A 26,581-nucleotide genomic window follows, 5' to 3' on the forward strand; every position below is an offset into this window, starting at 1 on the left:
TTACAGAGGATTTGGCCGGGGGTACCTGGTGAACCCAAACCCTGGCCAGAGACAGCTGCCATTCAACCTTAGACGACTTCCTGTTGAAGACTGGCCAGAAAACCCCATTTTCATGTGAAACCACCCGATTTTTCAATTCTGGCAATGACTTCAAAGTTCAAAACTGCCACACGGGTCAAATGAAACAACGGGGGTCAGTTCTGTGCAGGAGTGTGTGTGAGATGGGGTGGGTGGGGTGTTGGTGTTCTACATTTACAAGGACAAGTATGGGGAGGGACCTGCTGAGCTCCTGATGACCAGTCCCAGACCACCTTCATTTCTGGTGATGGGGTTCTGCAGAGGCAGGACAAAGGCCTTGGCTACAGACCAGGCGAAAAAGGGGCATGATGGTGAAATCTGGGAGCTGAGCTGGGTCCCCAAAGGCTCTGAGGCATGACTCTAACCACAGACTGTGGAGGGGGAGGGTAGAGGCTGATCATTTTCCTGGAATCCTACAAGGCAGGGGATTTTTCTAAACTAGTCCCTGGCAGCCGCTCCTCCTGCTCAATCAAGGGCCACTGTCAGCAAATACCTAGGTCCCTCCTATTGTTGACGACGTCCCCAACCCTGCTTCCCATCCCAGGCATATTCTGGTCCTGAAGCTTCCAGCAACTGTAGGGGTTTGAGCGACATCTGTTTCTAGGTCTCAGTGTTTCACTTAAAGCTGGGGAAGGTGGCTACAAGGATCCCAAATCCAGCATTAGAGATTTTACATAAGAGGCACTTGGAAGCACTTCATGTGGCCTTTCTAGCTTTTGAGATTGGAATTAGCTACCAACAATAATACATTGTGAGATTACACCTAAAAATTTAGATTTGTATGAAAAAAATCCAGTTTTGGCAGATTGGCTGGTCATGGGGACTAAGCCCTCACCCTTGCTGACCCTTTCTATCACCCTTGCTGACCCCTTCTGTCTTGCTTCTCCAGATCTTCATGGGCCCTAACGTCCACTTCTTGAATTTGTGTCACTATTTGTTTTTTAATTAAAAAGCAGGAACCTGTCCAATGTCACACAGCAAACTAAGGATTGACTTAAGCCAGCCTAATAAAACCTCTTCTCATTGGGATCTGGAGGTGCAGACCGGGCCTGCACGGTGCAATGAGCCGCTCAGCAGAGGTGGGTGTGTGTAGGCTCGACCAAACCCCGCCTCAGCCAATGGGGGAAAGCCCCGCCCTCGGTGGAGACGGTCCCACCCCCCCACATCTTAAGGAGGGACCAGCCTCCTAGGAGCTAACTTCGGAGCCGGAGCCCGGGGCTGCGAGACGCGGACACCGCAGCCTCCGGACCCCGGGGACACGGACTTCTCAGGATCTGCCGGAGGGGGAAGGACTGAGGCCCCACTGAGGCCTTGGGCCGCACCGCCCGGCTCCCTCGGCCGCCGCTGCCGCCTCCCGGTGAGTGTCTAGGGGCAAGGGTGGGGGCGACAGGCGGGGTTGATCACACTCGCCCTGCACACTAGCACACATTCTTCGGTGGGACTGCGGCTGCGGGAGCGAGCCCCCCCCCGCCTCGGGCGATTACCTAGGCAGCACGTCCAGTTGCACCCCCCTCCCCGAGTGGGCTCGGGGCCTCAGTTGACCCTCAGGAGGGCCAGGTTTTGCGCTTTTGTACATGGCTCACCTACCCGTGAGGCTCCGAGTAGACAAAATAAACACCCCCTCCCTTGCTTCCTCCTCCCACGGCCGGGCCCTCTGGCGTGACCAGTTTTATGAATCAAACCTCTTTTAGGGGATGGCCCAGCCGTAGTCTGGCTACTTTTTCCTCATGGGGTCAGACAGTCTGGTGCCCCTGTGCATATTGGTTGCCTGGGGTCCTCTGGGCCTTGACACACATGGCAGCCCTGGAGAGGAGGGGGTGGGGAGGCTGATAGGTGTGCCCCCAGGTGAGGCATGGACTTCGGCAGCCAGAACTCCGAGTGCTCCAGTATCAGACCATCTCATCTCTACCAGTGAAGGAGCTTTGCTTGGGCTGCAAACCCAATGGCTTGTAGCCACTCTAGTCCTTTGTGTCCCTGAGCTTGCAGCTCCGGGGCCAGAGGGCTGCTTGGGTTCCCTGTGGTCACTGGCAGGCCAGCTGATTGGTGCCAGCCACACCACCTCACCCCCATTCGTTAACGATTACCACACCAGGGTCGCTGACTGCTTCCACACCAGGATCCCAGGAGTGGCCTCTGCAGGGTAAAAGGAACCTAAGGGTCAGGAGGTCCCCTTGTGTGCTTTTTGCATTGATAGTATGTGAGGCTCCAGAAAGAGGCACTAAGGAGGGCCTTCTTCCCTTTCTGGACCAAGAATCCTAGGGGAAGAGGACTGGCTAAATATTAAAGGTCCCTTCCCCCTAGGCAGGATTTTGGGTGCTGGGAAAGTGGGTGGGCTGCAGCTTTGTGAGGGGCTCCATTGATATGGGCAGTGAAGGACAGTATGGACCCAGCTGTTAGCATAGCCCCATAGCTGGGGCATGCAGGTGGGGGATGGGAGGACAGTCCCTAGAGTTTACTGGCCTCTCCTAGGGGAATCAGCCCCCGGGGGGAACTTCTGTAAACAGAGTGTCAGAGGCAGGAAGAGGGCTCTGGTAATGAGCAGCCCAGCTGGATTCCCTCCAGACCATTATCTAGCATCTCCCATCCAGAGAGGAAAGGACCAAGGAGCACACGTGCCAGCCCGGGAGGGGGCAGGCACTGCTTGTCCTTACCTTCCCAAGCCTCGTAGCTGCACACCAGAGAAGCCACCTGGGATCTGTGAGTACAGAGAGTCAGAGGGTACCGGGTACAGGGCAGCTGTCCCCGGGGTGGGGTGGGGGTACCACCGGGTGGAAGAGATGAGCACAAGATCTCTCAGCCACTGTAAGACTTAGGCTTTCCTGGGCCAGTCCCCTCTGGCAGATAGCCCTGGGGCCAAGACAGCTCTCCAGGCAGGACCCCCTTCCCCCACACCTCCATTTCAGATCTCCCCAGCCCTGGTGATAGGGATAAGTCCTAGGGAAGAACCAGGAAAGTGGGGCTCCAGTTAGCCTCAGGAAGTAGTCCCCCCCCACACACACATACCACCCCTGGCAGGCAGTTCTCTTGGACAAGTGCCTAAAGTCATTCCTGACCACTGGAAGGTCCTAATCTTATGTGAAGGGGATCAGTCACCCCTTCCAGAGTTCCCTTCGGCACCCCTCAGAGCCCCTCCCAGAGCTGTGGAACCCAAGGCCCTTGTGTTGCCAAGAAAACCAGCTCCGCTCACTGCTATGGAATTTGTGTGCGCTTGGAGGAGGGAGAGGTGTACACACACATACACACACACACACACACACACACACACACACACACGTGTAGGAGTGTGGCCGAGAGGGTGTGTGTCTGCACGTGATTGCAGCAGGGCCAGTAAGGGGTGCTTTGGTGTGCTGGGGAGGACTGGACCTCCTTCCTTTTATCAGTTTCCACATTCCAGAGTCAGCCGGGCTGCTTTCCCCAAGCCCTCAGCCTGCTGTCCAGGCCGCAGGCCTCCCCCGCTTTTCCTCATTCCAGTCTCCCTGGGTGTGAGGAGGCTTCTTCAGGCCACCTCGGTTTGAGGGGGTGGGGGTGGGCAAAAGGCCAGTTCTTCAAGGTTGGGGACGGCTCCCCCCCAACTCCTCCTGGGGAATGCAATAAGACTCTAACATTCCTGCAGGCTGCCTAAGAGACTTCAGTAAGGAGGGAGCTGGGGCCGGGTGGGAGCCTTGTTGGCCCTCAGGCTCAGTCACTGGTCAATAGTGACAACTGTGGGGCAGAGTTGTGGTTCAGTGCCCGGTTCATAGACCCCAGAAGGGACTGCTTCTGTCCTACAAGGCTGAGTGACTTGTAGAACCATGGCATGCTGATGTGAATAGGGAAAAAGACCCCATCTGTGGCCATTCCCTTCTGTGCCTGGGAAGCTTGGGGTGGCTGGCCTTCTGTAGTGACTAAGGTATTTTGGAAGGTGCAGGGTTAATTGCAGGGTTATAGCTTATTCAGTGGGCGCCAGGCTCCGGGCAGGGGCAGGGTAGGAGGAGGCCGAGCCCTAGTGGCATCACACCTGCTGTGCGTGCTGACAGTGTCATTCTGCTCCCCACTTCTGGTTGGGCCACAGCCACCACATAGCTCCTGGGGCCACAGGTGTTCTTGCCCAACAGGTGGCACCTCTCCTACGATGGCACAGCCTGCCACCCCAAGGGCTCACTTGAGCCAGAGGCTGATCTTAGTCACTCATCTATCTGCCTTGGCTGACAGGTCTGACAGCAGTCAGGTCACCCACAGGGGCACTGAAGACGCCCACCTGGGTGGAGACAGGCCACCCTGGCCACACCCACTCCAAGACCCAGATCCTTTCTTGGACAAACAGAGTAGTTAGGCTGATATCCTCATTGTCCTTTTTGCAGTTTCTCTAGCTGTGCAGAAGACCCAATAGAGGACTTAAAATATAGCTGCCTGGCTCTCCCCAGCAGGAATGCTAATTAAAAAAAAAAATAGATGTAGCCTAGGGAATTGAGGTTTTAAAGAGTGCTTTCTAGGTGATCCTAACCTGCAGCTCAGATCTTAACCAAAACCCTTTGAGTTATAGGCAGAGATGGAAGCCAGGAGAGAGCAGGAATTGCGGTGAGGTCACAATGCAGAATGATCAGAACTGGCTTGGGATCCCCTGACTTAATCACCAGCCTGGGCTCTGCCTCCTGCCCAACTTTTTTTTGAGCACCTATAATAGAGACCCTTGACCCATCTTCTCTGTTGGGCCAGGACTGCTGTGTTCTAGAGAGGGGAGATGGGATGGACCAAACCAGGGCCCAGAATTGCCTCGGACACGTCAGCGAAACTGGAGCCAGCCATTCTGGCCGCCGGCACAGTCCCGCCTGCGGGAGGGGGCTGGGGGTGTGTTGGCAGCCTCCTGGGGCTGGGCTGCTGCCAGGCCTGGCAAGCAAAGTAGAGCCCATTTGGTGCAGCACCAGGAGACAGAGGCTTGGAGCCCAGAGCTGAGAGTCAGACCTTGCAGAGCCTAACTGTACCTACCCTTAAGAAGTGTGCAAAGAAGGAGTGGGCTCTGAATTGTCCTCTCCACCTCGCTGGGCACATGGCCTGCCTCAGCCCCAGGGAGAAGCACCAGCTCCAGGCCTGATGTGCTCACCAAATGCCTGGGTTCTACCCCACCCACTCTCCCGTCCCTGACTGACCTCAGGCATGTATATGGGTGGGTGCCCACAAGTGTGTCACACACTTGGGTGTGGAGGGCATTCTGGGACCTCAAGAACTGGATGACCAATGCCCTTAGTTGTCCTTACTCACAGAGCCCCTCCTGGAGGTCATGTGCTTCAGGAGGTTGGGCCAAAGGACAGCTTACTCCCACATTCCTTTATAAAACTAAGGACGCACCCCCATTTTTCCATTGCCTTAAGAGTGGAGGGATGCCTGCTCATGTGTCCTTAACCTGGACCTAGGGTCTCTAGTTAGCATGAAGGTGGTACAATCTCCACAGTGGGCCTTGCTTACAAGGAAGGCAGGGCTCCTGGCATATAAGTAATGCCTGTAGTGGCTAATCATGTTTACTGACCATTTGGCAAATGCTTTAGGAAGCAGGCGCTGTGACAGGCTCCATTAGATGCTAAGGTGGGGTTTGTGGTCCGGCTTAACAGCCAAACCTAAATACCTCATCCTGGCTCCTGGGTGCTGGGGCAGCCAGGCCTATCTGCCTCTGCCCACCAGGCTGCGTAGAATCAGACCAACAGAGGTGAAGAATCTAGTAGGAGGAGGAGGCGGCATGACCCTTCATTGTTGTTGCCCTCCTGACCCCTAAAGCTTGCTGCTCCAGAGCTCTCCCCATAGCTTTTACAAGGGATATGGTCACTTTGTAGCCCCACAAGGATCAGATATCAAAGCAGAGGCTGTGGTCCGTTCAGAGCCACTCTAATCAGCTGGAAGCACAAGGCAGTAGCAACTCTCGAGAAGCCACCCACCGCCCCTGTACATACACCAGGTACAAGGACTCAGACAAGTTAAATGCCTTCAGAACTTACTGAAAGAACTCCCTGTTTGAGGCTGGGGAGGTGGCTCAGTGGTTGAGAGCACAGGCTGCTCTTGCAGAGGACCCAGAATTTGATTCCAAGTGCCCATTAGGAGACTCACAACCACCAGTTCCAGGGAATACAGCAGCCTCTTCTGGCTTCCACAGGCACTGAACATATACACATGCAGACAAAAATGGCAAAACGACCTTACACTTTACCTGTTTAAAACCAACACCAAAATCAAACAAAACAAAACAGGAAGTCCGCAGGGCTGCCCACAAGAGTTCTGCATTTCTCAAAGATGAAACTCGGTCAAGAAGGGACTCAGGCTGGGTGTGGTGGCATACGCCTTTTTTACTCCCAGTTCTTTGGAGACTGAGGTAGGAGGATCTCTGTGAGTTCAAGGCCAGTCTGGTCTATATAGTAATTACAGTGACACTCAACCTGAACTCAGGCCTGTCTCCTGCTGTGCTATAACTGCCTCACTTTTTTCCACCATGGTTAGCTTCTGCCCTCTCCAGATTCCCTTCAAGGACTGCCCACATACGAGCCATGAAAGGCTTCCCTAGCCAATAGACTGTATCTTGCAAACTGAAGTTTTCCAAAGCTCTAGAACCATCTTTTGCCTCAGTCTCCCCTTGCTGGGAGATGTGAAGCCAGGGGTCAGGCAAAGAAACTTAACATGAATCTTAGAGGAATGGGAATTGGATTAGCTTATTACCTGTATGGTCTTTTTGGCTTATGACCCGGGTCACTCCTGAGTTAACTCGGCTCCCTCTCCTACCAACTTGTATGTTAACTCGGCTCCCTCTCCTACCAACTTGTATGGACACTCCATAGCTTCCAACCTGCCAGCCAGGTGGCGATCCGAAGGTCAAACACTCCTACATATCCTTCCCCCCTTAACTGCTAGGAGAAAGTATAGCTGAATCCCCTTTGTGGAGAGTAAGGAGCACCTCCCAAGCACACTCTTCAGCCCTAAGGTGGCGAGGATACACGGAAGAAAGTAAAGAACCAAGTATGACGCTGCCAGTGGAGGCCCCACACAGAGCCACCTGCCTAGAATGAGCTCTTAACCATTGGCCTCAAACAAGACCCATGGGGAGATGAATCAGCCGTGTGGCCAGGCTAGCCACGTGCAGGGACCCCTTCAGCCTGACCTTGGCCTCACAGGAGTAGACTGATTGAGGAGGAGGTTTCTCACCTCCTACATGGCTGTGAAGTGTGGTCTGAGGTCATTTGAAGCCCCTGTCTGGAAGCCGACCGCCCCGAGTCAAGGTGGCTGGAAACAGTCCTATGGGGTATGGGAGTTAGGGGTGCGGCTAACAGTTTTAGGTCACTAAATGCAGAGCCCCGTGGTGCTGGTAGAATCAGAGACACTGGCGGCCTCAGGGTTCTGGTACTTTTCTCAGTTGATTCTCAGTGTGAGCCTCTACCTCAGTGCTCCTTCAGCAGAGAGGCACTGCACAGGCTCTGCAGATAAAGGAGCAAAGGTAGACAAGATCTCTGCCTATGGGAGTTCCTAGCATGTCTATGGAGCGGGCCAGCCAGGGGCGGGGAAAGCGCCAAAGTGTTCATCAGAAGGCTGCTCTTGCAGAGTAACAAGAGAAGGGGCTTTTGGAGGTACGGAGGGGTCGAACACTTCCTTGACAAAAGGACACTGCAGGCAGACGGGACTGTGAGCTTAACCTGGGTAACAAGGCCTTTTCTTTCACTTAGAGCTGGCGTAAGGCCGCAGGCATTTAACTCACCTGTCTTAGGACCCATTCTGTCTTCTTCCCTTTCACACACCAGGGGCCCTTGTGCTTTGGAAAAGGGGAATCCACAGATGGGATGGTGGTAAAGGCAGGCTGGGTGAGGGTCTTGTTACCTGTTGTGGCCACATGTGGGGGAAGGGAGGCCCTAGCTCTAGTACAAAAGGCCCTTGTGTGAACAGCAGGTGCCTGGAATGGGAGGGCATTGTCAGCCATTAGGCAGGACTGCCAGCCCAGGGGCAGGCTGGCACACTATGCAAGGCTCAGGCCTCTGGAGCACCCAGGGTGAGGACTGTGCCTGGGTGGGGCCCTCAGGCTGTCCTAGGAGCCTGAGTGAAATGAGCAAGCTGTTGACCTCTGTCATGTAGGATAAGAGTGGGAGCCCAGCCTTCATGGCTTGTTATGACATGGAGCCCTGAAAGGCACAGACCCTGCCCCAGGGGCAGACCCTCTCAAGCTGGCTATACTCAAGCCCTGGGCTCCAGCTCATACTCACTGGCACCTCTGAAAGCCCCTTCTCTGTTACTCTGGCGTAACAGAAGAAGCTCCCGTCTAAACCGGCTGCCAAGGGAACTGAGGCAGCGGTGTGCTGAGCAAGTGCTGCCACGTGGGAAGAATGGGGCACTGCCACTTCTCGGGGACAAAGCTATTTCTTGTTCTAGGGTCCAGCCTAAAGCAGACCCTCAAAAACTGAGGAGTTGGCCTGATGTACTTATCCAATCTGGCATTGTCACAGGCCACCTTAAGAGGTGAGGACAAAGGTTTTCCCCTCACCTGAATCACAGGGTTCCTCGTCTTTTAGTTCATGCTTTGATGACAGGGGGCTGAAAAGGGAAGTTTCAGTTCATCCAGCCACCCCTCCCCTAGACAAGGGGCACCTGCCAAGCAAGAGCTGCCAGCCAGCCTCTACCCCTCCTCTAGAAACCTCACCACTGGCCACATCCTGGTGGCCCACGGCCCCCATCCTGGGCAGGTCTGACAGCACAAGTGGAAAAACACAGATCCCATAGTTTCCATGAGAAGTTTTCCTGCTGCGGTCTCTCCTCCCTCAGAGGAGGGAGGGACATGAGAGTGTGTTGCAGGGCCAGTGGCCCCAACAGCCAGCTTCTCTGCTTACGCGCCCGGGCCAACTGCCCATCCTGTCTCTCCAGACTCTGCAGGGAGGGGCTTCAGGACCCATTAATTCTCCTTCCCTGTCCTTGCAGCCAGATAGAGGGGCTGGCCTTGGCTAGGACAAGAAGTCCAGGGTTCAGGGAAAACTGTGTTGTCACTGAGATGTTGCCTGTGCTGTTGATCCTTGAGCTAGCCAGTCTCTACATGTATCAGCCTGTAGGATGCTCATTCATGACATCCAGCACTGTAATGATAAGATCACATGGAAAGGGATGACAGACATGGGACAGAAACCAGCCAGGGCGCTAGGGACCTGACTCACAGCTCTGGACTCTGTTGCACTGAGAGTGGGGAGTGAAGAGTCCTCCTCTGGCCTTCCTGACATGGCTGCCCTCAGCCCTGACTCACCGCTCTTTGCTCTTAGGAACAGAAGATGCCCTCCAGGAGTTGCCTGCCACCTCTCCTGCTGTTGCTCCTGCTGCTCCTGAGGTCTGGGGTCCAAGGCTGCCCATCAGGCTGCCAGTGCCACCAGCCACAGATTGTCTTCTGCACTGCCCGCCAGGGACCCACGGTTCCCCGAGACGTGCCACCTGACACGGTGGGCCTCTATATCTTCGAGAACGGCATCACTACACTTGACGTGGGCTGTTTTGCTGGCCTTCCAAGCCTGCAGCTCCTGGACTTGTCACAGAACCAGATCACTAGCCTGCCCGGTGGCATTTTTCAGCCACTTGTTAACCTTAGTAACCTGGACCTGACTGCCAACAAACTGCAAGAGATCTCCAATGAGACGTTCCGCGGCCTGCGACGCCTTGAACGCCTCTACCTGGGCAAGAACCGCATTCGCCACATCCAGGCTGGTGCCTTTGATGCCCTTGACCACCTTCTGGAGCTCAAGCTGCAGGACAATGAGCTCCGGGTGCTGCCCCCACTGCACTTGCCCCGCCTGCTGCTGCTGGACCTCAGCTACAACAGTATCCCAACCCTGGAAGCCGGAGTGCTGGATACTGCCAATGTAGAGGCATTGCGGTTGGCTGGCCTAGGGCTGCGGCGGCTAGATGAGGGGCTTTTCGGCCGCCTGCGCAACCTCCATGACCTGGATGTTTCTGACAACCAGTTGGAGCACATGCCATCTGTGATCCAAGGCTTGCGTGGCCTGACACGCCTGCGCCTAGCTGGCAACACCCGCATTGCCCATATACGGCCAGAGGACCTGGCTGGCCTGACAGCCCTGCAGGAACTGGACGTGAGCAACCTGAGCCTACAGGCCCTGCCCAGTGACCTCTCAAGTCTCTTTCCCCGCCTGCGCCTCCTAGCAGCTGCCAGAAACCCCTTCAATTGCTTGTGCCCCTTGAGCTGGTTTGGGCCTTGGGTGCGTGAGAACCATGTTGTGCTGGCCAGCCCTGAGGAGACACGTTGTCACTTCCCACCCAAGAATGCTGGCCGACTGCTCCTGGATCTGGACTATGCAGATTTTGGCTGCCCAGTCACCACTACCACAGCCACAGTACCTACCATAAAGCCTACTATCAAAGAGCCCACACCTTCGACTTCTAGCCAAGCCCCCACATGGCCCAGCATCACAGAGCCAACTCCCCAGGCCTCCACCCCACCATCCACGGCCCCACCAACCGTGAAGCCTGCTCCCCAGCCCCGGGACTGTCCGGCATCCACCTGCCTGAACGGTGGTACCTGCCGTGTAGGGGCAAGACACCACTGGGAGTGCTTGTGCCCAGAGGGCTTCATTGGCCTGTACTGTGAGAGTCCTGTGGGGCAAGGGATGAAACCCAGCTCCATACCGGACACTCCAAGGCCCTCCCGGCCCCTGCCTCTCAGCATTGAGCCAGTGAGCCCCACCTCCTTGCGTGTGGAGCTGCAGCGTTACTTACAGGGCAGCGCTGTGCAGCTCCGGAGCCTCCGCCTCACCTATCGTAACCTGTCTGGCCCTGACAGGCGGCTGGTGACCTTACGACTCCCTGCTTCTCTTGCAGAGTACACAGTCACCCAGCTGCGGCCCAATGCCACCTATTCTATCTGTGTCACACCCCTGGGAGCTGGGCGGATACCTGAAGGTGAGGAGGCCTGTGGGGAGGCCAACACCCCCCAGGCAGTCCGCTCCAATCATGCCCCAGTCACCCAGGCCCGTGAGGGCAATCTGCCACTCCTCATCGCACCTGCCCTGGCTGCCGTACTCCTGGCTGTGTTGGCTGCTGCAGGAGCAGCCTACTGTGTACGGCGGGGGCGGGCAACGTCTACAGCTCAGGACAAAGGGCAGGTGGGACCAGGGACTGGGCCCCTGGAACTAGAGGGGGTGAAAGCCCCCTTGGAGCCAAGCTCTAAGGCAACAGAGGGAGGTGGGGAGGCCCTGTCAGGTGGTCCTGAATGTGAGGTGCCCCTTATGGGCTACCCAGGGCCCAGCCTCCAGGGCGCCCTCCCTGCTAAACACTACATCTAAGCCAGGAAAGAAAGAGCAGCCAGGGAGGGGCCCAGGCTTCCAGTCATCACCCTTCTGCTGCCACACAAAGAAGTTCTCGATGTGCACCACAGTGCACATGCATGATGGTACTGTGGACAGCAGCCAGTCCCTGACCCTCTCCGGGCTGGATCTCATCTGTGAGCTGCTTCAGCCCAAATGAACTATCACAGCCACCAGCATGTCCAATACAGGCGCCTGCTGTCTTCTGCAGAGTGCAGTCCTGGGTGTGAGCCCTGCCATGTGCTGGTAACATGGCTAGGCATGTTTGGCTTCCCAAGCCATGGAATCTGGTAAACAGTGAAGGAATCCCCAGAAATAGTGGGTGGGGAAGGCACTAGGGCCGTGGCCTTGGCCCCCAAAGTGCAGGAACACTTGAAACTGGAAAGGAAGGTGCTCTGGGCACATGTGGATTTGCTTCTATTGTTTTGTTTTGTTTTTAATGTATTTATAAAAGATCTTTTCCCGTTTATGCTGGGAAAGTGTTTTTCAAATTCAGTGACAAGGACTTTGGTTTTTGTAAGACTATTGATGATATGAAGGCCTTTTGTAAGAAAATAAAAACTAAAATGAATTGCCTGTCTCTCTGTTTGGGCTTGGGGTACGTGAGTTTTAAGTCACTGGTCACAGGTCAGGCATGGGCTTGGCAGGGCCCTGCCATTAGAATGTTCCAGCCACGGGTCCTGACCCATGTGTGGTAAGGCCTTCACCTGGGTGGGGCAGGAAAACGGACTCCTTAGGGCAGCTTACCCTAAGCTATAGGCTGTCTTGGGCCAGCAGGAGCCATAGTGCTTATGTTTAACTTTGGTAGGGGCCCATGGCAAACACAGGATGCAGAGGGGGATCACACTCTTCTCGGGAGTTCTGAAGAGCAGCCTACCCCTGCCTTAACTAGAGAAGACAGCCTAGAGCTTCGTCATTCTAGAGCCTTGTAATGGCTGGTTTTGGGACCAGGAAGCTTCCAGACTCTACCAGAGTCCTAAGCTAGCCAAGTATGTGGCTCCTTCCTGCTGTCTGCACCGCTCTGGCACAAGCCCTGCTGTAAAGAAGGGCACTAGTGGGGGAAACATGGATCACCAAGGCAAGAAGCTCAGTGAACCGAAAGGGGAGGCCGAGATAGAACATTAGCAGCAAGGAAGGGCCAAAGGACTGTCTGGCTCACAGCTGGTGCCAAGTTTGGTGGCCCTGGGTTTTCCTTTACTTCTTGCCCTAGAGATGTGCCTATCAATTCTGGAACACCCAAAGGAGGGTTTTCTAGGAAAACTACAGGCTGTGGGGGCAGCAAGACTAGGTTCAAGGACAGCTGTGGCTTGGACTTGGTGTGGGCAGCTCTGAAAACTAATGGAGCACACCGTCTTTGCCTGTTAACCTTAGGGATGAGAGAAGAGTCGGGCCCTGGAGGAGTAGAAGGGCCCAGCAGAAGCAGAAGCCAGTCATTCACAGGCTCACTGCCAATCAGTATCTTTCTGTGGGTCATGCATGGTCCTGGTACCAAGTCTCACCCCTGAGGGGAAGGAGGAGGCCCAGCCAGGCCTGGGGAACAGGCACTGCGGTTTAGGGTGTTGATGTCAGCAGCAAGTCAGACTCAGCCACATGAGGCTCTGGATTCAATTAGTGGCTGCTGAGGACTCTGGAGGAGGGAGGAGGTGGACGGCGGGTCATGGGGGGCAGTAGGTGGTAGCATTAGGCCTGGGCAGGGGCCCTTTCTACTGAGGCTGCAGTGGTGGCGGCAGCAGCCCAGGTGGATTTCCTGTAGGCCTGGATTCTATTAGGACAGCAGGCGTGGTGAGCCTGCCCCTCTCGGCAGCCCCATCAAAGGGGCCTTTGTGGGCCTGCGGACCGCTGCTGAAGAATGGTGACTGCTGAATAAATGTTTTTGCTGCAAAGCAAACCTGGCCTAGAGGGAGGGATGGCACGGTGGGGTGGCAAGACCTAGAAAAAGGGGAGGAGTCCCCCAAGAAAAGTATTCAGATCAGGCCACCCCTAGTGGGGACCGGGCCAAGATGCCAGTCTCCACTGAAGGTAATTCTACCAACTCAAGGCCAGATGGATGTGGGGAGGAGTGTGGGGTCTTCTCTCCAGAAGCACTGTTCCTTGGAGTTTTGTAAACTCACATTCCAAGCCTGACAATCACCTTTAGAGAAGAGGAAAGGCATATCCTATGTGGCAAGCTGGGCGGGATCCTAACACCTACTTCCTGGTCTAGACAGAGGTGAGCAGCCACAGGGGAGGGCTTTCGCCCTGTTGCTACAAAGGGTAGGACCTGCAATTTTACTCACATGTTTATACCATCTTCAGCCACAGCCCTCTCAAAACACCCAGGAGACAGGAACAGGAGACAGGCATGTCTCCTCATTTTCTGGACCAAAGCTGCTCTTTGGTAGGAGCTTTGTAGAACCTCTTATTATCCTGTACCTCCCCTTGTGTTGAACCTGCGATCTGGCACACAGGAACTACTGGAAAGTCCCCTGGGTGGCAGCCTGCGCCCTCCACATGGGCCGAGGGAGCCTGGCAACAGCCTGCCACTCTGCACTGTGGCAAGCGTCCTTACAGACACTCCAAAAATGACAAGGGGAGGGCAGAGATGGGAGCCATGACAAACCCCCCTGGAAGAGGAGGGTGGGGAAGGGCATGGGCCTGACCCTTCAGCCCTGTAGCTCTTGTGAGCACAAACTGTTCTGCCTAAACCAAGATGGAAAATCTGTAACAGCGAGATCAAGGTGGCAAGGAGACACAGCTGCCAACCTCCCCCATACTGTGCCCAGAGTTGGGCACCAAGTACACTTTTCATCTTCAGTCATGGTGGGGGGATCTGCTTTACAGTAAACCTGTGAGGACACAGGGACCTGCCACTTCTCTCAACAGCCTAGATACTGGCAGGCACCAATGTCCACAGCTTTGTGGAGGCTGGAGAGTCCTAGTTCTCTTGCCAAGGGTGTCAGCTTGCCAGGGCATAGGCCAGGGCTTGGGGGCTGAGGGGAGGAATGCTGGCCTGGCGGCCCATCTGGGAGTAATTTGACAAATTCCAGTCCTTGTTGGTCCTTCGAGGCTATTCTTAACTGCTGTAATTACAGGGTCAGCCCTGGCCAGTGGCACCATGGGGTCTGGGCATGGTTAACTCTTCCAGGGGCCATCCTACAGCTAGGCAGGAGATGCCCTGTGGGGGACAGGATACTCAGCATCACTACCAGAGTAGAGCCTGATTGGCTGGAAGTGGTAGGTCAAGAGTAGCAGATTGATGGTGCCAGGCATGCTTTCCAGCCACAGCACCTCTGCTGGAGGCCTGTAGGGAACAGTCACCTGGCTTGAGTAGGTTTGGAAGAGAAGATGCCAGGACAGTGCCAGGCCTGGGGTGGATACATAAGACAAACAGTGGTCGTGCAGCCCCAAAGCCTAGTACCTCTATCTCCTCCAGGGAAGGGCCACCCTGATACCTTTCTTGAGATCTAGCCCCTGACCCTGAATATGCCTCGGCTTTGCCTTCTTCACTATAAAATAGATACTGTCAAGCCAGGCATGGTGGCATACTCGTTTAATCCTGGCACTCGGGAGGCAGAGGCTGGCAGATCTCTGAGTTTGAGGCCAGCCTGGTCTACAGAGTGAGTTCCAGTACAGCCAGGGCTACACAGAGAAACCCAGTCTCAAAACAAGAATAAAAACAACAACAATAAACAAGTATCCTGATCTCTCCCTGTGCATTAGAAGTTGGGATGTAGAGTCTCTTGTCTTCCTGACCATACCTTATCCTCTGAAGGCATAAAGAATACCACTTTCCCCTGCATTCCCTGATCCCTAATATGATGCTCTTGTTTCTGGGCCTCTGAGAAGCCCTTGTTCCTCTGTGAGTCAGATCCTTCAGTTCTGAACTATTATAGAAAGAATAAGCTAGACAAGATAGCCAAGGACCAGGACCTTTTCTGGCTCTAGCATTCCCCAGTCAACCTACCCAGAAGGGTTCCTGGCCAGCCCTTCCATTAGTCACAGCTGAGGCTTCAAAGCAGGAGTCCCTCCCTCCTTCCCTGTAGCCTTGCCTGGCAAAGTCTCTGAGCCTCTCGGAGCCTCCATCTCCTTAGCTATTCTTGATGCTCTCACAGACTGAATAGACTGTTTATCCTAAGCGCCAGCATGCTGGTGACTGGTTTATCAGCCATTGCAGACCAAGGCCATCTCTACACAAAGCCTGGATCCCACCAGGCATGACCATAAACTTTCTCCCATACTCTGGGAGGCAGGGATGAAGAATCAAGTATACATTACCCTCCTGTGCTCTCTGGGAGCATGTGTGAGGTGGACTCATATGTGAGAGCAAACTTTTAAATAAATCTCAGTGGACTCCACGCCTACATGTACCTGCTATACACACCTCCAAACACAGCCACATGCCCTCTCATAGCCATCGGTGTCTGTCTTTCTCCTACAACCTCAAGTATCCTTGGGTCCAAGAAAACATGCATAGCAAAATCAAGCCCATTCCTGCCATCTGTACCCCCATGACACATTTTCAAGGTCACCCCCACCCTGATTTTAAAAACACACTTACATGAACCCCTAGGCAGTGATGTGTGCCCATGAAGAGGAGACTACTTTCCTGACAGAGCCCCAGGAGGACAGGATGTCGTTCATTGGGCCATTTAAGACTGCCTCAGCACCCCCTGCTGGTAAAGCTGGGGATCCTGGAGATCTGGGCCCAGGTGCAGCCAAGGCTCAGCATCTGCCACAGTCTAGTGCTCAGCCAGCCTCAATGTCAGGGGCCATCACCAGGGACCAGCTTGGACACCTTCTAGACTCTTACTCCCAGTTCCCAGCATGCCAAAGTTCCTACCCAGGTGAGGTGTCCAAGGTGATGGAAGTCAGGGCGCTGCTGAAGAGGCGGGTGTCCCAGAGCTTCACTTCTCGCTCACGCATCTGTGGGGGATCCAGGGAAAGGCTCAGAGGAATCTACCTGCTCCTGGAACCTAATGCCTGAGGGTGCAGCCTGGCACCTGCCCTAGAGCAGAAGGGAGTCATGACAGGGAGGCAGAGTTTGTGTTTTCATGTCCTGCCCTGTCCTGCCCTGCCCCTTTAAGAACTTTTAGGTGACAAGGGACAAGGGGCGTTTCCCTCCATGGACTCTGGTCCCTATGGGGCCATCATGGCTCCCGGGGTCAAGCTTAGCTACTGCAAATGGAATCTGCCAGTTTTCTAAAGCCCTCAGTTCCCTGGGGCCCTGAGACCCAGCTGCACAGCCAGGCCGTATATGGACAGGCCTGTAACTGGCTGTCTGTACCCCACCTCCCAATGACCTCACCCAACCTTCTTGAAGCAAGAGCCTAAAGGACTAGGTAAGTCCCTGGCTGGCAGTGCCATGGATGCTGGAGGGACCACTACCTGGTTGAATCCAGTGGACACAAGGTGCTCCTGAACGCCTGTCCACGCCAGCCTGGTGTCTCTGTTGTTCTCATGGGCCAGTGTGCTCTGCAGGAGAGAAGAGACAGCACTGAGCCACCAGGGCCCCCTGCTGGGGACAAGGATAGCTCGAGTAGCCAGAAGCTGGGACGTTCTGTGCCCAGTTGTTTGAGCACCCACAGTGAACAGAAGAGGTCCTGAAGGCCACATGTGTCATAGGAAGAGCCCTGCCTCCACCTTCGAGGGCATCTCTTCATGCAGGGGACGCCAGGCTCAGGTTCATTCTCCCCGCTCCTGACATGGCTGGTGAGGCAGGGCCAAAGCCAGCAGTACTTTTCTCACCTCTGTCTGTGCCCTGTGAAAGCTGACGGTTGAGGGTCATCATTTAGAGCTGTATGGACTGGGGGAATGCACACCCTCTGAAGAGCTCTTTCTTCTCACTTGTAAATGAGGCTTACAGTACCCATGCCACCCACTCATTGGAGCTGCCTGGAGGATCAACTGAGAGTGCAAATAGAAGGACTGGGCCTTGAGAAAAGCCCCGTGCAAATCACAGGATTAGAAGGATTACTGCTGCCTCCTGTCACTGCCAGCAGGCCAGAGGGAGGGCCTGGGGCCAAGCTCTGGGCAACATCCTGGAGAGGGTAAAGCAGTGCCCCTGGTGGTCCTTCAGGGGTGTTAGAGCATCTGACAGACAGGAAGGTTGGAGGCTCCAAGAAAGGAAAAAGAAGTTCACATAGCAGGCGGAGCAAATGTCCCTGTTTCCCTTGGGCCCTGGCAGGAGGGAGTCCAGGGGCCAGAGGAAATGCAAACAGCTCTCTCCCAGTCACCCTGGCCCCTGGAGCCTGAGACAAGGACCGTGTTACCAAAAATAGCTCACCCCAAATGTGGCCAGCCTCCTCCAAACTTCCCACGGTCTCCTCCTTGGGAATGAATGAGAGAGGGAAGCATCTTGGAGAAGCTGGCCCAGGGGCCCCTCCCCAGTACACGGAGGCTGACCCCAGCGTGGGAGACCACTGGAAATGCTCCGCCTGTCCTTCAAGGGGCTTTTCTCACTGTTCCCTTCCCACCCAGCGACAGTGGCACAGGAAGTTGGAGTTGGAGCCTGAGAACTACGGCCCCATCCTTCTCTCTCCACGGTAAGCGGGGCTGTGGGGTCAGGATGAGGGTCAAGCTATTGGCCAGCCCCACCTCTGACACACTTTTATGGGCCAGCAGTGTCATCTGATCTCTTGTTCCTTTACTAGTGTGCAATATCCTTTGTGAAGGTAGAAAACTAGATAGTTCATAACCGGTCTGCATTTCACTTGCTCATTCATAGTCAACAAACACTTGGGGCTTGCTGTGGGTCAAGAGCTGTGCTAGGAGGCAACAGTGGGGCAGGACAGGTTTCAAAGACCAGGAATGTGGTTGCTCGTTCTTTCTTTCATAATGCAGTTAGCTCATCTATGAGAAGCGCAATGAGCCAGGCGAGGTGGCACACACCTGTAGTCCCAGTACTCAGGAGGCAGAGGCAGGCTGATCTCTGCGAGTTTGAGGATAGCCTGGCCTACAAAGGTACACAGAGAAACCCTGTCGGGGGTCGGGGGGAGAAAAGCACCATCTTCCCAACAACATCTATTATAAGCACTAAGTGTTAAAATCTGCTAAATGCTTAGCACTGAACTGTGTTTTGCTGGTTGTTTTTTTTTTTTTTTTTTTTTTTTTGGGGGGGATGTTTTTATAAGATTGAGTCCTGACATGTAGTCTAGGTTGGTCTTGAACACCTGGTTTTCTGCGTCAGCCTCCTAAGTGCTGGGCTTGCATGTTTACAAATGTGGTGCACATTCAGCGGCAAGGTAACAGGGCACAGAACGTAACTGAAAACACTCTAAGGTCACATTTTTTTTTTATTTGAGCTAGAATGAAGAATCTACACAGAGTGTTAGCTCTACAGAGGGACTAAAAGCACTGAGACCCACAAAGCTGCAGGCAGAGCGGAGGGAGCTCAGCTGCTGGAGTCTCCACCACTGACAGGCTCAGCAGGTCCATAGGAGCCAAGGAGGTAGTTTGCTTCAACATAATCAGTAGTTGGTGTTGGTTCAAACTTTGGGAGTCTGACCCTGAGAAGTTTGTTTTAGGCATATTTAAGCACAGCACAATTTGGTGAAAACTTTCCTGTTGATAATTAACTCAATCCGTGTGCACAGTAAAGCTTAAGACATGACTCCTCAAAATTATTTTTTAAGCACATGTGACACCTTCCATAAAGATGGGTTCTATAGACTAACAAGCTCATAAGGGTCTGGGGTGTGGTCTTGGCTGCACTGACAGTGCAGATGCCACTAGGCTGGTAACCACATCTGCTCCCCGACTTCTGGGCAGATACACAGGCCATGCCTCCTTCCCTTCGAAGGGGCTACCCTGTGTGTTTAACATTCCTGACTTCTGGGGCTGGAGAGGTGGTTCAGCGGTTAAGGCCACTGAGTCCTCTCCCAGGGGACCCAGGTTCAATTCCCAGCACCCACATGGCAGCTCACAACTGTCTGAAACTCCAAGATCTGACATTCTCACATAGATATAAATGCAAGCCAATGCACATATATAAAGGTAAATAAATTTAAGGAAAAAAAAAAACATTTGTGATTCCCCTAGTGCTTATCTGTGAGCACAAGAACGCTGTAGCTCCCACAGGCTGAGGATGGTTGCCACTGGCAGTTTTCCATGCAGAGCTATAGACTGGAGTAGAATGCACTTTGGTCCATATATTCAACCTTCCCATTCACATATGGAGAAGGCAGGGGCCTAAACAGCTGAAGCTGTCTACCTTGATTGCCCATAATACAGCTGTAGGCTCCCAAAGTTCCTAAGCCCTATGAGCTAGGACCCATTATCATGAGGGGGTCCTGTGACTCATAGGTGATAGACTCATCGTGGGAAGGTGGAAGTGGCCAGTGGAGCTGCCCACACTCTTCCCAGACTCCTAATAAAGCCCCTCCGGGGGCAACTCCAGCCCCAGCACTAGTCCAGTTGCCCTCTGTGGTTTCCAGCAAACTTCCAAGGCTGGCCTACACGATAGCATCAACTGAGCATCCTGATACTCATGGCCCCTGACAATTCTCCTCATATCTGGCCTGGGGAGAAGAAAAGGAATGGCAGTGGACCAGCAGCCTCAGCCCTGCCACAACCAGGGGGCAGTGACACATTTACATTTCAGCTGAGGTGCAGTGACAGCGCTTTTCCAGCACCATGGCAACACTTCCTGTGTAGGGGAGGGAACTCTAAGCCCCTTTCTAGGGTTAAGGGAACTTCTGCAGAGATGTGCAATCTCCTAAGCAGCGACAACTACCAGGAGATACCTAGTTGGCTCTTGGTTCCCTCTCCTTCTTCCCACCCCTCCCCCCTGTGAAATAGGGAATCACCACACAGCCATGATGACAGAGGACCCAGGTTTGGTTCCCAGAACCCACATAGCAGCTTAAAAACCATCCATAATTCCAGGCCCACCTACATACATGCAGATAAAGCATTCACACACATAAAAAAATACTTTAAAAAAAAAAAAAAAAGAGAAGATTTACTGCTTCTCTGGATTAGCAATGGCTTCAGGACCTTGCTTGCCCTCATCCTAGGCTCATCCTAGGGGGTGATTAGAGAGACTGAGCCTGGGAGCTCTGTTCCTCTGCTGGATCCTAGGCCAGTGACAGTTGCTTAGGCTAAAACAGAGGTTCACCTGAGTCTGGGCAACACGGCAAGAATCTCCACCTCAAAAAAAAAAAAAAAGGCAAAGGCAGGAAGATCAGAGGTTCAAGGCTAGACTCAGCTATGTAGTAAGTTCAAGGCAAGCTTAAGTCACATGAGGCCCTGTCTCAAAATCAAAACCATCCTGGTAGTGTTTTCTTCAATCACAGCACTTGGGAGGCAGAGGCAGATGGATCTCTGTGAGTTCAAGGCCAACCTGGTCACAGAGCCAGTTCCAGGACAGCCAGAGCTACACAGAGAAACCCTGTCTCAAAAAAATTAAAGCAAAGTAAGGGTATAAAATACAGTAAAGGGTCACCCAAAGGTCACTTGCTCCAAGACCAAGTGCCTAGAGGGATAGGCCAAGGTTGACAGTGGAGAGAGTACAATTCTGGAGGCATGTGCGGCTCCAGTCTCCGGGACAGGGGGGTTCAGATGAGGAGAGGCCCAGAACGGGCACAGGTAAGAGGCAGGACAGCACACTTCACCCCACCCCCACCTTGATTCCTGCTAGACAGGAAGGGGGAACTCAGAGAAAGAAAGCACTTTCAGGAGTCTCTCTGAGCTGGCCCCTTAGCTCACACCACCCTGGCCGCCAGCCGTGGTTTTCCTAATAGAATCCAGGTGTGGGCCAGATGCCCTGGGCGGAAGTTGAGGGGGAAGCAGGGACGGGTGGAGGGCAGCATTCCAGGCTTGCTGCTGCCCCCGCATTGTGTAGAGCCTCAGAGCCAAGCACAGGCACCATCCCAGCGGCCAGTGGAGCTGCCCACGCTCTTCCCAGATCTCCTGGCTAAAGCCCCTCCAGGGGGCTCCTCCAGCCCCCCCCCGCCCCAATCCTCAATGACTGCCTGTACTCTTGAACAACTCGGAGTCCCTTGGCTAGCAGCCACACCAGCTCCACCTCAGCCTTACTCACAGACCACCTCTGTGGGGTGTGAGGGAGGCGTAGGAGGGAAGGAAAGGGGGGGCAGCGATGGGGGAGAAGGCAGGCTGGAAAGAGGCCACTGCAAAGGGGAATGGAGAAAGAAACGCTAAAGGATTTGGCCCAGTGTGGTGCCCAGTAGGCATGAGTGCAGGTGTTTTATGTAGTGTTCTCAGAACCCTGGGCAAGGAACCCTGAAGGGGCTTCTATCTCACCTTGTAGCAGATATGGAGAACCTCTTCCTAGGCAAAGGCTCAGAGGTCTGAGAAAGCCTACCATGAAAGGCCTACTATTCATACCCACTCAACCTGAGATTCAAATGATCCCGTGAGATGAGATCAGCAGCCTCTCCAGGGACACAAGGCTGAGGGGTGGTCAACTCTGCTCTCAATTCTCCTATCAGATGGGGCCTCTTTTCAGTCCTCAGCCCGACAGAGTAGAACTATCTGTTTAGGCCCAAGAGAACATAATGTACCATGTGAATAGATTTTGGAGGATGATGAGGTGCCCAGGCTACCCTTAACTTCCTGTGGGGAGCCAGATCTCAAAATGGGAGGACTATTGTGATGGAATAGGTCTTTACCTCACTGGGGGAAAAAGCTTCTAGTTCTTTTAAGAAATACAAATTTGTCAAGCAGTGGTGGTGCACACCTTTAATCCCAGTACTCAGGAGGCAGAGGCAGATGGATCTCAGTGAGTTCAAGGCCAGCCTGGTCTACAGAGTAAGTTCCAGGACAGCCAAGGCTACGCAAAGAAATCCTGTCTTAGAAAAAGGAAAGGAAGGAAGGAAGGAAGGAAGGAAGGAAGGAAGGAAGGAAGAAAGAAAGAGAGACAGACAATTTCCTGAGGCTGAAGAGATGGCTCAGCTATTAAGAGTACCGGCTACTGTCTAGAGGACTCCACAGGGGTTTGACTCCCAGCATCTACATGATGACTCACAACTCTGAACTTCAAATTTCAGAGGATCTGATATCCTCTTTCGGCCTAACAAGGGTACCAGGAATGCACGTGGTATCACAGATATACATGCAAAATGGTTATACCCATGAAATAAAGTATGGGTGTTATTTTTTTAGTTTAATTTTTTTTTTCTAAAAAAAAAAAAAAAAAAAAAAGGCCAGGCATGGTGGTGCACACATTTAATCCCAGCATTTGGAAAGCAGAAGTAGGCAGATCTCTGTGAGTTCGATCGAGGCCAGCCTGGTCAGGGCTACACAGAGAAACCCTGTCTTGAAAAACAAACAAACAAAACAACAAAAGAAATCCTAGGGTTAGAGATGGCTCAGGGGTTAAATGTGTATGATGCTCTTACATGGGACCCAAGTTTGGTTCACAGCACCCATGTTAGGCAGCTCAAACTGTCTGTAACTCCAGGTCCAGGGGATCCAATGTCTCTGACCTCTGCAGGCATCTGCATGCACATAGCAAACCCTTACCCAGACACATGTGCAGACACATCATTCAGAATAATGAAAGTTGGGGCTGGAGAGACGGCTCAGTGGTTTAGAGCACAAGCTGCTCTTGTAGAGGACCAGGGTTCGATTTCCAGCATGACAGCTCACAACCATTTGTAACTTCAGTTCCAAGGGAACCAATGCCCTCTTCTGGCATCTGTGAGAACTTCATGCATGAGGTGCACACATACATGCAAGCAAAATAATCACACATATAAAATAAATAAATACTTTAAAAAGAATAAAAAGAAATGTTTTTTTTTTTAAGGAAAGAAATATGAAACTACCAATTATGTTGGTGCATACCTTTAATCCCAACACAGAGGAGGCAGAAGCAGGTGGATCACCTGAGTTCGAGGCTAGCCTGGTTTACATAGAGTGCAAGTTAGGGCAACATAGTGAGACTGTCTCAAGAAAGAAAGAGAGAGTGGGAGACAGAGAGAGAAAGAAGAAAAGAGGGAGGACAGAAGAGCTGGCTCAGCAGTTAAGAGCGCTTTCTGCTCTTCCAGAGGATCTGAGCTGAGTTCCCAGCACCCACGCCAGGCGGCTCACAACCTCCTGTAACTCTAGCTCCAGGGTTCAGTCTCCTGTGCTGTCTTCATTGGGCACCCACGTGTATATGTGGACATGCAGACTCTCTCCCACACATACATACACATAAAAAAGTAATAAAATAAATCTTGAGAGAGAGAGAGGGGGGGGAAATAGAAACAGAAATTCACTGATTTCATTCCCTCTTAAAATTCCCTAGTGGTTTCCCAGAGGCCAGGGGATAGGCCTTTTATGTATAGATGATCCACTCTGGACCTTTCAGACGATTTGTAAAACAAGCTCTTGTCTCCCCCCTGTGCCTGTTAGATGATTTCTAGAACACTCTTCCCAACTGTGGCCATCTGCTTGTGGCCTCATGGAAACTGAGTCCTCACCTGAGCCCTCATTTCTCAGGACAAACACTAAGCCCTCCCGAACAGAGAAGCCCTCAGCAATCATTGGGACAAGGCCACACGTGTGGCTGGCTGACTGTTGTCTACAGGGTCTCAGAGAAAGGAATGACTTTCCAGAGGCCCCATGCCTGCTGCCTCACTGGGAAATGATGACAATGTGGGCTCTAGGCACCCACCACAGGGATAACAAAACACCTACAATCCCCAGGTCTTACAGGAGTGGGAAGTCAGTCTGCCCCATGGCCTGCTAAAAGAGGGAGATACAAAAAGGGGAATGAGGGCTCTTTCTGACTCCTCAGTAGCTCCTCTCTGGTGACCATGCTGGGGAAAGAAATAAGGGTCTCAAAGGAGGGGAGGAAGCTGAAATCTCAAATTACATTCCTGAAGTCAGGGAATGCCTCTACTGACAGCATGGCTGCGCCCACCCTATGATCAAAGCAAAGCCCTTCCTAGGAGCCAGAGGTCAGACCTCAGGAAGAACTCTGAGCAGCCAAGCTGCTGCCACCACCAGGTTCCTCCATGTGCTGCACTGTGTGGTCCTGGGTAGGGGTTTTTACCCACCGGCACTAGACACATAACTCACCTGAGAGTCCTTGGTCCCTGCTCTGGGGTCAAAGATCCGTAGCTGCTTGTCCTAAAAAAGAAGGGAGAAAGAAACAAAGGATACAATTAAAGCCTGGGTGTTTCTGGGGGTCAGCCTGTCTCTCCCACTACAGGCCTCAGCAGTTGGTACATTACACAGACCCGCATCACTGATCAGATGTTGCTCCCTGGCTGGGGGTCTTCCTTCTTACCTGGAGGGCAGGTCCCTTCCTGTGTAGACTCCCAGAAGAGTATATTTGGCAACAACACTCTACCTTCATAATCACTGTTATCTACCAGGCATGTCATAAGTGTTTCCTTTCCCCGGCTTTTTTTTTTTTTTTTTTGAGGCAGGGCTTATGTGATGATGTTATTTTTGTACTTAAAGAACTTCACACTGAGGCTGGAAAGAGGATTCAACTGATAAAGTGTCTGCCATGCAAGCATGAGGACCTGAGGTTAGACCCCAGCACTTACATAAAAAAACCAGGTGTGACATGTGGACATGTGTAACCCTAGCCCTGGGGTATACTGCTCGACAGCCTCGCCAAGTCAAACTGACCCAGGTAAGAGACACTTTCACAAAAAAATACAGTGTGAGAGGACTGGAGAGATAGCTCAGTGGTTAAAAGCACTTGCTGCTTTACCAGAGGACTTGGGTTTAATTCCCAGAACCCACACTGTGGCTCTCATCCATTTATAACTATCCAACTGGCCTCTGAGGGCACTGCAGTCATGTGGTACAGATATATTCCCAGGTAGAACACTCACACTCATAAAAACCTCAAAAGTGAGAAAATATACAATGGGATCAAGTAAGAAAGACGGCTCGGCAGGTAAACGTGCCTGCCACCATGCCCAACAACCTAGGTTTGATCCCTGAAACCCACATGGTACAGAGAGAATGGAACCCCATAAGTTGTGTTCTGAGCTCCACATGTGGCACATGTCCCCCACCCCAGTAAATAAGCAAAGTGGAATGACCAAAAAGGACACTTAACACCAACCTTTGTCTTCCCCATACACACCCCACATGAACAGGATAACACACAGTCAGTATGGTGGAGAGGGATCCAGAAAGACACCAGTATCAACTCTGGCCTCCATGTGCACACGTCCAGGCAGACATGTACACAGAAGAGACACACACACCCCAAGAGCTTTCTGTTTAGCTTCAGTAATCCCTGTCTCAGCCTGATAAGTTCTTCGTTGTTGTTGAGACAAGGTCTTGGTGTGTATGTACACTCTGCAAGCCCTGAAATTACGGCAATCCCACTGCTGACTCAGCTTAAGTGCTGGGATTACAGGTGCACCGCCAAGCTTAAAGAACTTTTAATCACAAGAAGCTAATCTTTCCTGACCATCCTTTCAGTGCACTACCTGATCACGATTACCTGAGGGCTAGGATGGAAAAAGAAAGAAATCTATAACTGAAATAAAGTGCCCACGTCCTGTACAGGTCCTTATTTCTGTGTGTACATGCTGTCTACATGCCCAAGCACACATACATAAAAAGCTGGGATCGGTGCCTAACAGTGAAGCTCCACAGTGAAGCCCAGACCTAGTGTACAAGCCTACAAAAGGTCCTCAAGCAATCACTGAAAGAAAAATAACAATTCAGTAGAGTTTATAGCCACTATTTATAGGTTTGGCAATAATAAATTTTAGGTGCAAAGAGGGAGTTGAAGATCACATGACATGCTGTGAGTCTACCATGGTCAAAACAAACATAAATCTCCATTTGAGTGACCATGTTTTTGTACACTTTCAGAGTTACGCAAAGAGAAAGAGCTGAGCTCAGAGCAGTAAGTCAATGCTGGATATGAAGGCTGAGGAAGAGGGGTTTGGCCAACGTTTCCATTTTATATTTTAGCATAGCGCAACTTTGTTTCCATCAGTTCAGATGAGTATTTTCATATTTTGAAAAATTATACTCAGATTTACAAATTTGAAACATTACCATTTGCATCAAGCACCAAAGAACTGAAATGCTTAGTTATAAATCTTACAAAATAAGTATCAACAAAAACATGAGGCCAACTACAAAACTCTGATGAAGGATCCCAAAGATATAAACTAAGGAGCGGGTATTCCATTTTTACGGCTATAAAATCAGTCTGGGGTTAAGAAGATGACTAGGTGACTAGTTATTACTGTTCAAGCTTGAGGACCTGGCTTGGCCCACGAGCCTATGTGTAC

The 26,581-nt window shown here is 52.6% G+C and overlaps 2 protein-coding genes across 3 annotated transcripts in view; one reads left to right on the forward strand and one right to left on the reverse strand.

The window, feature by feature from the left end:
* Coro7 (coronin 7) overlaps positions 1 to 26,581 on the reverse strand; it is a 63,778-nt gene that overhangs the window by 21,213 nt on the left and 15,984 nt on the right. For both annotated transcript variants that reach the window (XM_060364085.1, XM_021632418.2), the window contains exons 7-9: positions 24,384 to 24,434; positions 16,743 to 16,829; positions 16,198 to 16,280 (exon numbers count right to left, since the gene is read on the reverse strand). In XM_060364085.1, coding sequence (XP_060220068.1) covers positions 16,198 to 16,280; positions 16,743 to 16,829; positions 24,384 to 24,434 — 221 coding nt within the window. The remainder of the gene's footprint in view (positions 1 to 16,197; positions 16,281 to 16,742; positions 16,830 to 24,383; positions 24,435 to 26,581) is intronic.
* Positions 1,256 to 11,949, forward strand: Vasn (vasorin). The gene is made up of 2 exons (XM_021632432.2): positions 1,256 to 1,435; positions 9,327 to 11,949. The coding sequence occupies exon 2, from the start codon at positions 9,336 to 9,338 to the stop codon at positions 11,355 to 11,357; it is 2,022 nt and encodes a 673-aa protein (XP_021488107.1). The 5' UTR covers positions 1,256 to 1,435; positions 9,327 to 9,335; the 3' UTR covers positions 11,358 to 11,949.

Source organism: Meriones unguiculatus, chromosome 11 (genome assembly GCF_030254825.1).
Source record: "Meriones unguiculatus strain TT.TT164.6M chromosome 11, Bangor_MerUng_6.1, whole genome shotgun sequence".
Lineage (NCBI taxonomy): Eukaryota > Metazoa > Chordata > Mammalia > Rodentia > Muridae > Meriones > Meriones unguiculatus.